The 15838-nt window shown below is 54.4% G+C and overlaps 3 protein-coding genes across 3 annotated transcripts; 2 read left to right on the plus strand and 1 right to left on the minus strand.

The window, feature by feature from the left end:
- Window positions 1-834: 834 nt before the first annotated feature.
- LOC128501648 (claudin-4-like) lies at window positions 835-2627 on the minus strand. Its single transcript, XM_053471202.1, has 2 exons — window positions 2490-2627; window positions 835-1647 (listed from the first exon to the last, which is right to left on the minus strand). Exons 1-2 carry the CDS (start codon window positions 2565-2567, stop codon window positions 991-993), a joined length of 735 nt encoding a protein of 244 aa, XP_053327177.1. The 5' UTR covers window positions 2568-2627; the 3' UTR covers window positions 835-990.
- A 2679-nt stretch (window positions 2628-5306) lies between these two features.
- Window positions 5307-10267, plus strand: PELO (pelota mRNA surveillance and ribosome rescue factor). The gene is made up of 13 exons (XM_053471491.1): window positions 5307-5445; window positions 6413-6505; window positions 6646-6796; window positions 7273-7363; window positions 7549-7712; window positions 8044-8104; window positions 8215-8376; window positions 8467-8513; window positions 8589-8662; window positions 9015-9086; window positions 9224-9298; window positions 9605-9636; window positions 9894-10267. The coding sequence occupies exons 1-13, from the start codon at window positions 5405-5407 to the stop codon at window positions 9980-9982; spliced, it is 1152 nt and encodes a 383-aa protein (XP_053327466.1). The 5' UTR covers window positions 5307-5404; the 3' UTR covers window positions 9983-10267.
- Window positions 10268-10689: 422 nt separating this feature from the next.
- KREMEN2 (kringle containing transmembrane protein 2) lies at window positions 10690-15399 on the plus strand. Its single transcript, XM_053471493.1, has 9 exons — window positions 10690-10936; window positions 11560-11728; window positions 12093-12184; window positions 12696-12820; window positions 13250-13406; window positions 13823-14155; window positions 14380-14517; window positions 14762-14825; window positions 14917-15399. Exons 1-9 carry the CDS (start codon window positions 10846-10848, stop codon window positions 15056-15058), a joined length of 1311 nt encoding a protein of 436 aa, XP_053327468.1. The 5' UTR covers window positions 10690-10845; the 3' UTR covers window positions 15059-15399.
- The last annotated feature ends 439 nt before the right edge of the window (window positions 15400-15838 follow it).

The following is a 15838-nucleotide window of genomic DNA, read 5'->3' on the forward strand; positions in this document are numbered from 1 at the left end:
GGAACACAGGACGGACTTTGTCCCACTTTTGGACAAATATGCAGGACCCCAGTGTTTCGGCTGAAACCAGGTGCAAGGTCATTCTGGAAGCTACCGCAAGTATCTGTCGCCCTCCTTCTCCTCCTTGCGTTTGGTAAATATGGGCATTCTGCCATTTTATGTAAAACGATTGGATTAGAATAGAGCGTTATTTGTGGTCTTTGTGATAAGCAGATAAATACATCCACAACGCAGCGTAATAATCAGATCTTATTCTACATACAACCCCCAACCTGTATCTGTATCATTTGGAACCCCAAGGTAGAGGACTGCGGGTCCAACACGCTCTACCCCAAGTTATCGGACAGTCCCATCTGGCAGGGGATCCAATCAGCAAAGGGTAGGACGTGTGCCATCAAGGTGGGACAGGGCAAGGGATCCAATCAGATTAAGGCTGGGGGAAGATCCCATTGAGACATGGGGGGGGTGTAAATTGTGGTCACATGTTATGGTCACCATTGTGAGGAAGCCCAGCTCCATAAATCAATTTCAACAAATCAGAAGAAAGTGTGAAATGTGTGCGCGGAATTTGGTACAGGATGGTGTCTGGCTGAGAGTAGTCAGTGTGGTCAGCGGGCAAATGCTGTAAGAGACACGCCGCTCAGCAATCCTGGGCCAGCCATTTCCAGAGGGATTGCCCTCTGCAGAAAGACGCTACTGCCTCACCCCTCCATTCCAGCCAATAGAATGACACCTGTGACCAGCTCACCTGTGTTAAAGCAGGAATCTCCCAAGGGGCCAGCCTCCCCCCACAGTACCTGCAGCCAATGAGTGCTACTTATAGAAGAGACAGCATTACCATATAAAAACCGTATTTATTGAGTAATTCCAGTGAAAAAAAAATATATATATAAAAATCCCTTCCAATCCCCTCCCCCACCACAGTCTCTGGACTGGCAGCCATGACAGGCAATGTGGTCACAGAGTCCACGAAGAGTCCCCGGGTGGTCCTCACACGTAGTTCTTGCTGGGGTAGTCGCTGCGCGGCTGGGAGGTGGGGGCCGTGTAACGGGCCGTGTACGGGGTGCTCTCCTTCTTGGGGCAGGAGCAGCACAGCATCCCTCCCCCAAGGAGCATCAGGGCAGCGGCCGCCCAGCCAATGTACAGAGAGGCCCCCAGCTCGCGCTTCTGGGCTTCAGGAACCAGCGGGTTGTAGAAGTTCCTGATGATGGTGTTGGCGGACCAGCAGACCGGGATGAGCGTGAGAATCCCGGCTACCAGGAAGACCACGCCGGCCACCATGCTGACCTTCGCCTTGGTATTCTCATCCTCCACGCAGTTGGTGCACTTGGCGCCCACAATGCCAATGAGCATGGCCAGCAGGGCCACCAAGATGCCGATTATTGTGAGGGCCCGGGCGGCTTGCAGGTCCTGCGGCAGGGCGAGCAGCGAGTCGTAGACCTTGCACTGCATCTGGCCGGTGCTCTGCACGATGCAGTTCATCCACAAGCCCTCCCAGACGATCTGCGACACCACGATGTTATTCCCGATGAAGGCCGACACCTTCCACATGGGCAGAGCGCACGTGACGACGGCCCCTACCCACCCGATGAGGGCCAGGGCCATGCCGAGGATCTGGAGACCAGTAGATGCCATTCTTGTTACCGTCTGGAAGAGAGAGAGCAATTAGAAGCCGTGTACCCAGTAACCAACCCCCCCCAGCCACAGACTTAGTAGCCAAAAGCAAAGCCATTAAATTTAGTAACTTGTTGGGACGGCAAAAGGTTCCAGAAGCTTTTGGAGCCTCAGAGGTCTCCTATTCAGACAGCATCTAGAAGTTACACAACTTTATACGTCCCCCCCCCCCCAAATATTCCCAGTGTCAATGAGCTTGATAGGCATTGGATTGCAAGCTCTATGGCTCAGACACATCCATTAGAGTACTGGTTTGCCCAACTATACATTATACAGGGTCCCCAGATCACCAATTCAGGTATGCAGCCCTTCCGCATTACTTAACATCCCCCACAAGTACCCCCACTGCGACTTAACCTGCTTAAAAACAGAACATGCGGGGGGGTGGGGGCAGAGTGGGGTTTACAGCCCTAGAAACCCCAAACAAATGCTTACATGGCTTCATAAACGCACCCAGAAAGCATCAAAACCAGGGAGGGAAACAAAACAAACAAACAAACTTGAAGACAACCCCCCCTCCACATTAACGGGGAAACACACAAGTAAACCCCCCTCCACACATTAATGGGGCAACACACAAAGCAAACCCCCCTCCACACACACATTAATGGGGCAACACACAAAGCAAACCCCCCTGCACATTAATGGGGCAACACACAAAGCAAACCCCCCTGCACATTAATGGGGCAACACACAAAGCAAACCCCCCTCCACACACACATTAATGGGGCAACACATTAATGGGGCAACACACAAAGCAAACCCCCCCTGCACATTAATGGGGCAATCCACACAAGCCACCAACCTCCTCTTACCTGTAGCAGCAAGCAGTGAGACTGAGTACCATCTGGCCCCCCCAGCAGCTCAATATAAGGAGATCTGCCCTCCCCCATGACATCATCATCCAAACATCACCAGGTGGGAGCAAAAATCTGCACCTGGGGGAGGGAGTTTCACTGAAACCCCTGCCTGTGGGGGGGATGGGAACATCACTACCTGCTATAGAGTGTCAGCTCTTGGCCTCAGAACTTGGGGCTGAATGTCAGTGGGGGGTAGATTGATGCAGGGTGTGCACTGCCCCGCTATACATACTCTGCCCCGTTATACATCCATCCATCCATACTCTGCCCCGTTATACATCCATCCATACATACTCTGCCCCGCTATACATCCATCCATACATACATACATACTCTGCCCCGTTATACACACATCCATACATACTCTGCCCCGCTATACATCCATCCATACATACATACATACTCTGCCCCTTTATACATCCATCCATACATACATACTCTGCCCCGTTATACATACTCTGCCCTGCTATACTTACTGTGTGCCACCATATTCACACACAGCCTACTATACATACATACTCTGTCACTCTCCTCTCACACGTAATGCTCTGCAGTCGCATGTAACGCTCTGCACTGGCACATAACGCTCTGCGATTGCTCTGCTCTGGCACATAATACTCTGCGATCGCTCTGCTCTGGCACATAATGCTCTGTGGTCGCTTTGCGGTTGCACATAATGCTCTGCAGTTGCTCTGCTCTGGCATGTAATGCTCTGCAGTTGCACGTAACGCTCTGTGGATGCGCGTAATGCTCTGCGGTCGCTCTGGCACGTACTGCTCTGCAATCGCTCTGCTCTGGCACATAATGCTTTGCGGTCGCATTTAATGCTCTGCGGTCGCTCTGCTCTGGCACGTAATGCTCTGCGGTCGCTCTGGCACGTAATGCTCTGCAGTCGCTCTGCTCTTGCACGTAATGCTCTGCAGTCGCTCTGTTCTCATGCATAATGCTCTGCAGTCGAACGTAATCCTCTGCAGTCATTCAGCTCTCACACGTAACGCTCTGCAGTGGCTCTGCTCTGGCACGTAATGCTCTGCAGTCGCACACAGAGATATATTGGGCAGGAATACCAAAAACACAAGATCAAAGGGCAGGGGGGGCAGGAAGGGGCTGTTTGCAGCTATTGATACAGAAGAATGGGCTGTTTGTTTGAGTTTCCCCCCCCTGCTGACAAGAGAACAATAGCAGCAATTAACCCCTCATTGCCCCCATCTACTGCCCCACCCAATTTACCCACCCCTACACAGACCCCCCTGTACTGCCCAACTACCCCGTGTGCCCCCCACATCACCTTCCTGCACCTGTGTTCCCCAGCATTCTGCCCTCATACCCCAGAGATACCCCAGACTCACCCCAGAGTCATGCGTCTAAATACTTAGAGAAACCTCTGAGGTCGGGGAAAATAAACATAGAAACCCAGAACCTGTCGGCAGATCGGCCCCCAGCGGCCCCGTCTAGTCGCCCGTTTCTCCTGCTGTAAAGACTCAAACCTTACTCAGTCGTTGGTCTCGTCTTAGATTCAGGAGCCGTATGTCTATCCCATGCATGTTTACATTCCCCCAATGTATTACCCTATACCACTTCTGCTGGGAGGCTGTTCCACTTATCTACCACTCTCTCAGTAAGGTAAACCTCCCTTCAGTCACATGGGTAGTTGTTATTTGCAGTAATCTTCCTGGCAGGCGGACAGGAAGCTTTGGGTTTCTAGGTGTTTGCTGCCCAGGGGCCCGGAGCCAGCACAGCTTGAGAAGGTGCTGGGGGGGCTGCACGCTCCGACATGGAAGCCCCCCGGGAGCTGGTCTCTATGGGGAGGGCACGCGCCTCTGGGAACACCCCCCCAAACACCGCAGAGAGGAATGGGGTATTAAGGGCAGAAACAGTTACCCCAATCCAGCTGCACCAGCTTCCCACCAGCCACAGGACAGACACCAAAATGCCCCTTACAGCAGGGCGATAATTTTACCTGGGGCATGTAGGGCATGGGGGTAAGTAGGCCAGTTCTATCCTATAAAATAGGGAGCTTATCTTGCCCGGGGTACAAGGGGTAGTTTAGGCGCGTCGCTACCTCTCAGTCCCGATGAGGTGGCCGAGCCCTAGCGCTGTTTAGCCCCCATCTGGGGGGAGCCCTAGGGGGAGCCGGCCGAGCCTCCTTCCCGGCCGCAGGAGAACGATGAGGGCAGTTAGCCCCGGGGCACGGTACAGGGCCCTTCAGGGAGGGTATTTAGCATGTGGAAGCCGCCCAGGGCGTGACCCCCTCGGGTGGCGATTACTGAGCCTCACACATAATAGATCCCCATCACCCCAGGGTGTCATGGAATCCCCGCCGGGAGGCAGGTCCACATACGACGGTCCGTGACGCTTCTCAGTGGCCGGGTCACCAGCCCTTACTGATAATGGCTGAACTGCTGCTCTGGTCTTTCTTACAGGAACTGTCGGGACCTCAAAGGCCTCCTGAGAGGGAAACATTCATTCTATCTGAAGAAGGGACCTCTGAGGTCCCGAGGCTTATGTGACATTACATTTTGTTTGAATGACTTGAGCTAAAGACTCCGTCTTGTCATTGAGTTCTATCCGCTATTCTTCTGGAAGGCACAAGGCGGCTCGTCCGGTAAATACATGGTATCACCGCGCCCCCTACCGCACGGAAATCAGATAAGATTTGCCAGGAGTAAAGATGGCGGCTGTTGTACATCAGAGCGGAAGTCAGCCATCTTGCTGCACCCTGCCTGTATGTCATCGTTCGCAGGCCCAGCAGGATTTCATCAGCCGACGGGGCCGGAAGTGCTCAGGCGGCCATCTTGCTACACCCATCTGAGTGTCTGTACTTGTTAATGAGGCGGCTGTAAGAGGAGTCCCGTTGCACCGGGGCCACAATGAAGCTAATCAGCAAAGATATAGAGAAAGACAATGCAGGGTGAGCTGGGGCCCCCTGTGAGAGCGCTGAGGCAGAGCTGGGGCCCCCTGTGAGAGCGCTGAGACAGAGCTGGGGTCCCCTGCGAGAGGGCGGCGGCAGAGCCGGGGTCCCCTGCGAGAGGGTGGCGGCAGAGCCGGGGTCCCCTGCGAGAGGGTGGCGGCAGAGCCGGGGTCCCCTGCGAGAGGGTGACGGCAGAGCCGGGGTCCCCTGCGAGAGGGTGGCGTCAGAGCCGGGCCCCCTTGCGAAAGGGTGGCGGCAGAGCTGGGGTCCCCCCTGTGAGAGCGCGGCGGCAGAGCTAGGGTCCCCCCCTGGGAGAGCACGGCAGCAGAGCTGGGGTCCCCCCTTGCGAGAGGGCGGCGGCAGAGCCGGGGTCCCCTGCGAGAGGGTGGCGGCAGAGCCGGGGTCCCCTGCGAGAGGGTGGCGGCAGAGCTGGGGTCCCCCCTGTGAGAGCGCGGCGGCAGAGCTGGGGTCCCCCCTGTGAGAGCGCGGCGGCAGAGCTGGGGTCCCCCCCTGTGAGAGCGCGGCGGCAGAGCTGGGGTCCCCCCTGTGAGAGCGCGGCGGCAGAGCTGGGGTCCCCCCCTGTGAGAGCGCGGCGGCAGAGCTGTGGTCCCCCCCTGTGAGAGCGCGGCGGCAGAGCTGGGGTCCCCCCTGTGAGAGCGCGGCGGCAGAGCTGTGGTCCCCCCCTGTGAGAGCGCGGCGGCAGAGCTGGGGTCCCCCACTGTGAGAGCGCGGTGGCAGAGCTGGGGTCCCCCCCCCTGTGAGAGCGCGGCGGCAGAGCTGAGGCCCCTGGGAAGGTATGGGGCAGAGCTGGGAGCCTGCGGAGTGACAAAGGGCCCGAGGACAGAAGAGTGAGTAATTGGTGGGGAGGATGCCCGGAGTGCCCAGCGCGGCATGCGTTAGGAGGGGTGGTCTGCTGCATCCCCTCCCCCGGGGGTCTTGCAGCTGATGGATTGTGACATCTTCCCAGGCAGGTGACGCTGATTCCCGAGGAAGCCGAGGACATGTGGCACACGTACAACCTCCTGCAGGTGGGCGACAGCCTGCGCGCCTCCACCATCAGGTGAGGGGGTGTTGCACTGAGCGGCGGCTCCTGATTGGTCCGTCTGTTCCGTCTGCGCGCTTATTACATGTTTGCGTGTTTATGTGCTGTAAAGAGCCAGTTCTTGGGCAGTGAATACGTTCTACTCGCTACCACTCTAGGAAAGTGCAGACAGAGTCGGCCACCGGCAGCGTGGGCAGTAACCGCGTGCGGACCACCCTCACCATCTGTGTCGAGACCATCGATTTTGACTCCCAGGCTTGTCAGCTGAGGGTCAAAGGAATCAATATCCAGGAAAACCAGTATGTTAAGGTAAAGGAACCCATTCCCAGCTGGTGCGTCTCGGTAATACGTCCCCCGCTTCCCGCCCAGAACACGGCCAAAAGAGACCGCCTCGCAGAGTTACTTAGTACTTTCATAGACAAATGCTGGAGATGCCCCGTCCACTGCATGAAGCAGCCAATCGCTCCTCCTTTGGACTCGAAGGGAGCGCTTTCTGTGTGTATATATATATGCGGGCGTCTCATTAGATCCGTGGCACTCTTGCACGAGTATCTGTGGCCCTGTGTAAATAGCGTTAGTGCACATAGCGGCTGCAGGAGCCCTCTGTCCGCACTCTCGGACTGTCTCTCTAGATGGGGCTTATTTCCCTCTCCCCCTGACCTCACACTCTCTCTCTCTCGCTCTCATCCCCTGACCTATCTCCCCCTTTTATATTTCTGCCACCTCCGCCTGTCTGTTGACAGTGCTCTCTCTCTGTCTCACTCACACTCGCTCTCTCTCTCTAGATGGGGGCTTATCACACTATAGAACTGGAGCTGAACCGCAAGTTCACTTTGGCGAAAAAGCAGTGGGACAGCGTGGTTCTGGAGAGGATCGGTGAGAGTGATCGCTGTCTAGTCGCCGCGTGGTACTGTATATACTAAGCACTCTGGGAACCCCAGTGGGTGACGGGTCTCCCGGGAGCCGGGCAACTCCGGGGTTATCCCCCCCCCCCCCCGGTTAGTGGGAGAGACGGCCCCTGTCCGGTAACTGATGCGTACACGTGTGTGCCGTTCATACAGAACAGGCGTGTGACCCCGCGTTCAGCGCTGACGTGGCCGCCGTGGTTATGCAGGAAGGGCTGGCGCACATCTGTCTGGTGACGCCGAGTATGACGCTTCTCCGGGCGAAGGTAGAAACCAACATCCCGCGAAAGAGGAGGGGTAACTGCACCCAGCATGAAAAGGTACACCCCCGGCTCTATGTAACTGCCCCCGACTGTGTGAGAGTAACCCCCCCCCGGCTCTGTGTAACTACCCCCCCAACTGTGTACGAGTAACCCCCCTCTGTGTAACTGTGTGGGAGTAACACCCCCCCTGGCTCTGTGTAACTGCCCCCCCCGACTGTGTGGGAATAACCCCCCCCCCGCGTTTCACGTGGACTGCACTCTCTCCTTACCTTTTGCTCGGTCTCCTGGCACCCTTGCGCTGGAGCGCTCTCTCTCCCCCCGCGCTTGCGCTCTCGTGTCTCGGGTCATCCTCACACACGGTCTCTGCCCCCACTGCACTCTCTTCCAGGCTCTGGAGAAGTTCTATGAGCAGGTGATGCAGGGAATTCTCCGACACGTTAACTTTGAGGGTAAGTGTTCTCGAGCTGAATGGTTTCTCTAAACGCCTTCTTTTGAGTTTTAGAGTCGCGCTCTCTGTGTGCGCAGTGTGTCACTCGAGGCTGTCTCTCTGTCCACGCAGTGGTGAGGGTCGTTCTCGTGGCCTCCCCGGGGTTTGTCCGCGAGCAGTTTTGTGAATTCCTTTTCCTTCGAGCTGTAAAACAAGATATCAAAACCCTTCTGGAAAACCGCGGGAAATTCCTCCAAGTTCACAGCTCGTCGGGACACAAGTACTCACTCACAGGTACGCGCCCTCTGCTCGCCCGCTCTCCGCGCCCTCTGCTCGCCCGCTCTCCGCTTGCACGGTCCTAACATTTCTGTGCCTCTGTTCTAGAGGTTCTGTGTGATCCGGTGGTCACGGCGCGCCTGGCGGACACCAAGGTAAGTGTGTGCAGTGTCGCGGGGGGCTGCGCATGCCCTATTTGCCCGAGTTTCACGTTTCTCGTTGCTCTCCAGGCCGCCTCGGAGATAAAAGCTCTGGGAGATTTCTACAAAATGCTAAAGAATGAACCGGATCGAGCATTCTATGGGTGAGCAGACTCTGCATGGGCCCCTGCACGCGCGCCAATCCCCCCCGCGCGGGCCCCTGCACGACCCCCCCGCGCGGGCCCCTGCTCGCGCCCCCCCCCCCCCAGTTATTCCCGTTCGGGGGCAGGTTCCAGCTTGACGTGTTACCCCTGAGGTTTAATCAGTAAGATCCTGTTGGGATCCTTATCTGCGCTTCCAATCAGCACCCCACCCGCGGATCTGGCAGCTGGCGCAGTGCAGGGTGTACCGGCTGAGGGTGCCCGTCTTACCCCGGTGTCTGTACTGTACTGATCTGTCACCGGTCACCGCGCTGAGTGTGAGTTTTATGACGACGTGCGGTCTTTGCCATTGCAGGGTTAAGCAAGTGGAGAAGGCTAATGAGGCTTTGGCCATCGACACCCTGCTTGTTACCGATGAGTTGTTCAGGTGAGAGTGTTACAGACGCCCTCTCAACCGCCTGTCCTGCTGTCTCTCTCTGTTCACCCAAACACTGCCTTTACATGTCTCTTTCCTTTCTGTCTCCCGTGGTATGTTTTGACTTAATGCTCCCTTTGCTGTTCCAGACACCAGGACGTGGCCACACGGAGCCGATATGTGAGACTCGTGGACAGTGTGAAGGATAATGGAGGTGCAGTGAGGTGAGGAGAGTATGCCTCCTGGCTGGGAAGATGGTGGCCCCGCGGCCTGCACTGTGGGCTCTAGGTGATCATGCTATGTTCGCATGGCCAGTATGTTCACCAAACAAGTCACATAAGCCTTCTCCTGGTTACATTATATGAAGCCTCCTTAGATAGGAGCACATCTTGTCCTATAAGGTATCCTCTGTCCGCGCTTGTGAGCGAGTCGGACACATGTGGGGTAGTGTATGATACACAGGGGTAAGATGAGGGGTGATGAGGCACTTTGTGAATGATGATGGATTACAATCGCTGTCTTTTCTGCAGGATTTTCTCCAGTTTACACGTCTCAGGAGAACGTAAGTGACACGAGGAAGAGGGGCAGTGGGCAAATGGATGGGGCAACGGGGGGCGGAGAATATGATGTCCAACAGGGCCGTGCTTGGAGAGAAGTATGGACGCTGCGTGTGAGTTGAAACTGATGTTGGCTGTTGGGGATGCCAGGCGTGGAGATGTTTAACCAAAGATGATTAAACAAGGGTGGAGGAAAAACAGGGAGAGAAGCCGGCCAATGGAAGCATGGGGACTATCTTCTTACCCTCTCACCTTTCTGCAGAACTGAGCCAACTGACTGGGGTGGCCGCCATTTTACGTTTTCCGGTGGCAGATCTATCTGAGGACGAGTCTAGCTCTGAGGACGACTAATTGTTGGCTGCAATCATCATCATCATCATCTTCATCACACACAGAAAACGAAAGCATTGGCCAGGTTCCTCAGTTATTATTAATTTATTGATAACCCGTTCAGATGGAGACTTCAGGTGGTGAAGGTGGGACTTTCAGAGGACCTGTTGCTGCAAAGGAGCAATGGAAGAGCTTCTGTGAGTTACCTGGGCCCTCCAGGGGTTGTCAGCAGTGGGGAATGTGCGTGCGCAAGGAGCAGGGTGTGGGTTACAAGAGTTCAATAAACCTTTACATGCTGCGACTCTGCTTGTGTCTGAGGGTCCATTTACTGATATTCCAGGCACCGGCGGCAGGTTAAGGGTTTACAAAATGTATAAAAATCTGGATGGCCAGTGGCAGGTCCATACCCCCCTCTGCACTTACACTCCACCCCCTACTACAGGGGAGCTAGATGTTTGGGGGGCACTTACACTGCACCCGCTACTACAGAGGACCCTTGGAGAGACAGAGTGCTTTCTGTGCTACAGGAAAGAGCATTGCCTTATTTTTAGAATAAAGATGAGTTTGGTGTCTCCCGGCAGGTTGTGCTTCTCTCTCGAGCTGAGACAGGTAGAAACATGAGACGGCTCCGGGCTGCGTCCCCTCCCAGTGCTCTGCTTATAAATGGGGAAGCGAACAGAGCCCCTCAGAGACACTCTCACTAGACAGAGTCAGGTCTTTTGCAGAAACTTTCACCGCACCAAACCAGATTTATTTTGCGGACCGTTCATCAAGCGAAGTCTCATTTTCTTCCAAGGGTTGGTGGCAGGTCTCATGCCTATGGACATATTTGGGCTGTCGTGTGAGCATCCGGGAGGTTGTTAGTGTGACGTCTCGCTGGGGCCATGGCTGATTGTTCAGTGGTTTTAGATGCTGTGCTTAGGTGTCTGCTGCTGGAACTTGCTCTGAGTGTGGGCTCAGTTTTCCCATCACCAGGTAAGTGGGTATTTACTTCCAGGCACCCATCGGCGCCACTGCTACACCCTGTCTGTGGGTCACAGACTGATCCTTACTCGCTTCCTAGAGAGGGATAGTTTGCCCCTCTAGCGAAGGGGCAGATTAAGGTGCTGTTCTATTGTTACCCCGAACCCGGTAACAGCTCCTTCTCCATCACATTCCTGTCCCGGGGTGTCTAGCTCGGCGTGTTCAGGCGGGAGTAGCTTCTCCCCCGGGCTGTCCTTTGAAGTGGGATTGGCGCAGGGAGCTGCGGGTCCTGGTTTAGAGAGGAGGGAGTCTCTGGAAGGAGAGCAGCTGTCTCTTTGAAGCCCATTGACACAGGACTTTACATGTAAAAACTCACCTGCCACCCTCTGAGGCACGTTTCACGCAGCCGTCTGTGGCTACTCGCAGCCTTCGGACATAGTATGGCATGTCCTGTAAATACTATATAATATTCCGCAAAGGGCAAAAGTGCTCGATGCGCTGGGGCCACATCGGGGCATTTACCCATACAGTAAGGGGACTGGAACACGGAGCTTGGGGAATACGGGCGATGTAATTAGTCTGATAACGTGCTGGAGTGAGAAGACCTTTGGGGTGACTAATGTCTCACACTTCAGAGCTGTCAGAATGCTACACGGTGAACGGGAAGGATTATCGGGGGTCCGTGAGCCACGCGGGACCTGAACGCACCCCCTGTCTTTACTGGAACCAGACCACACAACACACGTATAACATCCAGTCAGATCCCAGCGGGGAGCTGGGGCTCGGAACCCACAACCACTGCAGGTAATGGGATGAAGGATGAGTACTGGGAATATGGGGGGCAGGGAGGGTGGTGTCAGCATCCACAAACTCTGCAGCTGACTTTGGGTTACAACATGTCCTTCATGGGGTGGAGCAGCGAGATCTCTACCTGCAAGATCTGTAGCCCAAGTCCGGGTGGCACCACATGTCTTGGGGTACGTGGCTTAAGAACGTGGCGTAATTACAATACACCTTGAAGTGTTAGGCACGTGAATGGACACACTGGTAGCTGGCGTTCGCCTTTGGTATTACCGGTGCCTAGCTGGAAGCCCCGTCGATCCGGCATCAACCACCTTATCTGTAAAAATTAGTGATCTAAGCCCAGTAACTTTTCTTAATCCTCCAGGAACCCCGATTCCGACGTCCAGCCATGGTGTTACGTGTCGGAGACAGAAGATGGGATCTACTGGAAGTACTGTGATATCCCAGCATGCAACAGTGAGTGATGGCAGCAGCAGCCAGTTCTGCAGTAATGATCCCGGTGGGGGTTCCACGTCTGGGATTCCATGTCATTAAAATATACATGAAACATATAGACTTAGTTTCCAGACTCCGTTAATTTGGGACATGATTGGGGAAACTAGGGTGACATCTGGCAATGGAGGCTGGGTGACTACAGATTTGAAGGTTGGCGATGGAGGTTGGGTGGCTTACGGGTTGAAGGTTGGCGATGGAGGTTGGGTGACTTACGGGTTGAAGGTTGGCGATGGAGGTTGGGTGGCTTACGGGTTGAAGGTTGGCGATGGAGGTTGGGTGACTTACGGGTTGAAGGTTGGCGATGGAGGCTGGGTGGTCTAGGGGTTGAAGGTTGGCGATGGAGGCTGGGTGACAAGAATAGAATTCTCTTACACATGTAACGCCGCTAGTGTTTTATTCATGCATGAGGCTTGGCTCCACGTCTTTGCCTAGTACATGTATGACACATGTCTCCGTGTCTCTCTCTCTGCAGTGCCCGGATACATTGGATGCTTTGTGGACTCGGGATCTCCACCAGCTCTGAGTGGCGCCAGCGCAACCTCTGCCAAACTGACAGTCCAGACGTGTATCCGATTCTGCCGCAGGAAAGGGTACCAGGTAGGGGTGCAACAGGGGGCCCAGCACACGATACCCCGAGGGATACGGCTGTTCTGTGTGCCGAGAGGCGGACATACACACGTCATGAGAAAAATAAATTGGCTACATTGCTGCCCTCAGGCATCATCCATACAGGAGGCAAAAAAAAGCCACCGTAATGACGTTTTCCTTATAAATTCTTTAAGGACAGCTTTCTTGGATACCTTTACCGTGTATTAAAACAATCAGCCAGAAATGTAACAGCGTGGTTTAGAGACTCCACGAGGGGCAGGCACATTTCCAAATTAAAAGGCTCCATCGACTTCCCTGCACTAATGTACGGGGGGTCCACACTGTGGGAGGGCCACAGGCTGGTGGCACAGAGTTGTTTCTGTTTTTGCAGAATTTTCGTTCTTTGTTCTGAGCGTTTATTACTTTACCCCCACTCAGTACGCCGGCGTGGAGGCAGGATACGCCTGTTTTTGTGGTGACCTCTCAGACGTGTCCAGGTTGCAGCAGCGGGGCAGCAGTTCTCAGTGTGACCAGGCTTGCTTTGGGAGACCCAACGAGCTGTGCGGGGGAGACGGCAGGATCAGCGTGTACAGCGGTGAGTATATATCCACGTACAGAATACAGGCGTGAGATTAGCGTGTCGCTGTCTCCGTGGTGTATGATCACAGCCTCCTCCTTGATTCTGGGTCCGTCTCCCAGGTTACCATCCTTGACTGTGATCAGTGTCCCCAACTATCCAGGTTCACTGCTCTGCCTCTCTTCCACGGGGGGTAGTCCACGGGGTCATCAAGAGGGATGGACTTCAAACGCGGGAACCCATTAGGCATCCCCAAGAAAATACGTAAAGCAATCTAGAACGATGTATGCAAGGCCGAGTGCGAGCAATTTGGGCAAAGGATTCTTAAGAATGCGCAGTGCTCCCCAACATGAGCGCAAATAGCAGTAGAGCTCATTGTTTAGTCGTATAGACCTTCCAGCATACACACGTTTAATCATATTATCTCTCCACAGTGTGGGTTGGTGCATGCCGTGGGAACCTCTCTACTCCCCATGGTGTTCTGTATTCTCCAGACTTCCCTGACGATTACAGACCTGGTAGCACATGCTTTTGGGAAGTCCACACACCTGGCAGCAACGCTATAGAGCTCCAGTTCCGTTCCTTCCAGGTTCTAGACCCCAGTGATGTTCTTGAGCTGAGAGATGGCACCAATGGGGGCCTCCTTGTCCAGATTAGAGGAGGGGAAAAGCCTCCAAACAGTATAATACTTCCAACGGGTCATCTTCAGGTATCCTTCCAGGCTGATCGGGCACATAGTGGACCAGGCTACGCAATAGCCTACAGAGGTAATGCTTGTGGGAGGTAGGGTGGTGGGCTTCATATATGGGGTTCACGTCACTTTGTAGGACTGTACCGTAATCTACAGAAAAGGGGGGTATGAGTAGTGGAGCTGGGCAGGAGAAGCTGGGGGACAGTAGCAGAGTCTGAGTGAGAGTTCTTGGTGAGCCAAGGGAGTGAGGGCAGCAGTGCTAAGGAACGATGGAGGTTAAGTGTCTTCTCTGTGCTCCAGGTCTGGAGTTGCTGTCATCCCCAGGGGTCTCCACGTCTCCAGATTCTGAAAATTCCCTAAATGCACAAAACGTCAGTTTGCAAACACCAGTCAACACAGCAGAAAAGCACAGCACAGAGCACACTGCATCTGGCAAAGGTTAGTCCAGACAACCCTGCAGTAATCCAGTCACGGCTCCCCTATGAAGGTGCTGTAAAGTATGCACAGCGCATGTAACAGCCAAAGGCTCCACCATCTAAAGGGGTTCCTCTGGCAGTAGGCGTCTAGGGGTTGGTATCCAGTAAGTGCTTGTAATTCATTTTGTGGGATGCAGAGAGTGCATGTTATTGTAAACGTGGACCGTAATGGAGCACACTCTCACCATGCTTCTTTCTGATGACAGGCTGGATACTTCTCACAGCCAGCGTGTCCCTGCTGGTTTTATGCGCTGGATACATGATACGGAGGTACGTGAGACATGCGCCGAAGCACTTTGTTCATTGGTCGTAAGATACGTGACTGTTTGCTCTGAATGCTTTTCTCTTTGCGATTTTCCAGATACTCAGCCTGGGGTTGCATCCCTTTGTCTCCTGCTGCCGGTGTGCGGCCCTCGTCCTGCTCCATGCTTTACAGGCACATGAAAGGACGAAGCGGAGACCTCACCTGTGTCAACCAGACTTCTGTGAGGTCACTGCTGTGATGCCCGTGAACCTCTCAGACTGAAGGATATGAGCTCCGAGACAGAGGAGGTTGCTGAGAGGCCCTGGAAACCAGCGCTTACAGGGCACAAATATCCAGGCACACGTAGAACAGAAGCCAATGTGTCATAAGCTCTGTGGCCTGGGGCTACACAGGCAGCACAGACCAGCAGCAGAGCGGTGGACCGGCTGTAGATTTCAGCGCAGAACAAGACGTCAGGGCTGGAAACGGGAAGATGTATAATTGATACTCCGCAGATAATGGTTCTAGAAGGAGTGTAATCACCGGGAGTGACGAAACCTCCCGAGAAAAACGGCAATTAAAAAGTACCTGCCACTGAAACGCATCTCTTTATTATGATCTCAGATGTGTGATAGGAGTGGTAATCCCTGAACCCTCACAATGTTGGTAGCAGAACGCACAGGGCCGTGTTAGCGGCTGCCACTCTCATACCACTGACCTTATAAATAATACCTGTTCTGCCACATGTCCTTAAGGGGTTACCTCTGTAATAAGCACTCACATGGAGCCTCCATGAGCCCATAAACTGGTTCTGTCCAAGGGTCTCTGTGACAGGATGACCTGTACCCCGACTGGGTACACCTGCCAAAACATGCTTCCCACAATCCAAGACTCTATGGTTAACCCTTTCAGCACTGGACAGGTCTAGCTCTGATGAGATGGACCGTAGATCAAATGGAGCCTCGCTGACACTGTGGCTAGCCAAAGCTGAGCTACCCAGTGTTGCTATTGTCCTAAAATGGACAATAAGTTATCATAG

The sequence above is a fragment of the Spea bombifrons genome, chromosome 7, assembly GCF_027358695.1.
Source record: "Spea bombifrons isolate aSpeBom1 chromosome 7, aSpeBom1.2.pri, whole genome shotgun sequence".
NCBI classification, from domain to species: domain Eukaryota; kingdom Metazoa; phylum Chordata; class Amphibia; order Anura; family Pelobatidae; genus Spea; species Spea bombifrons.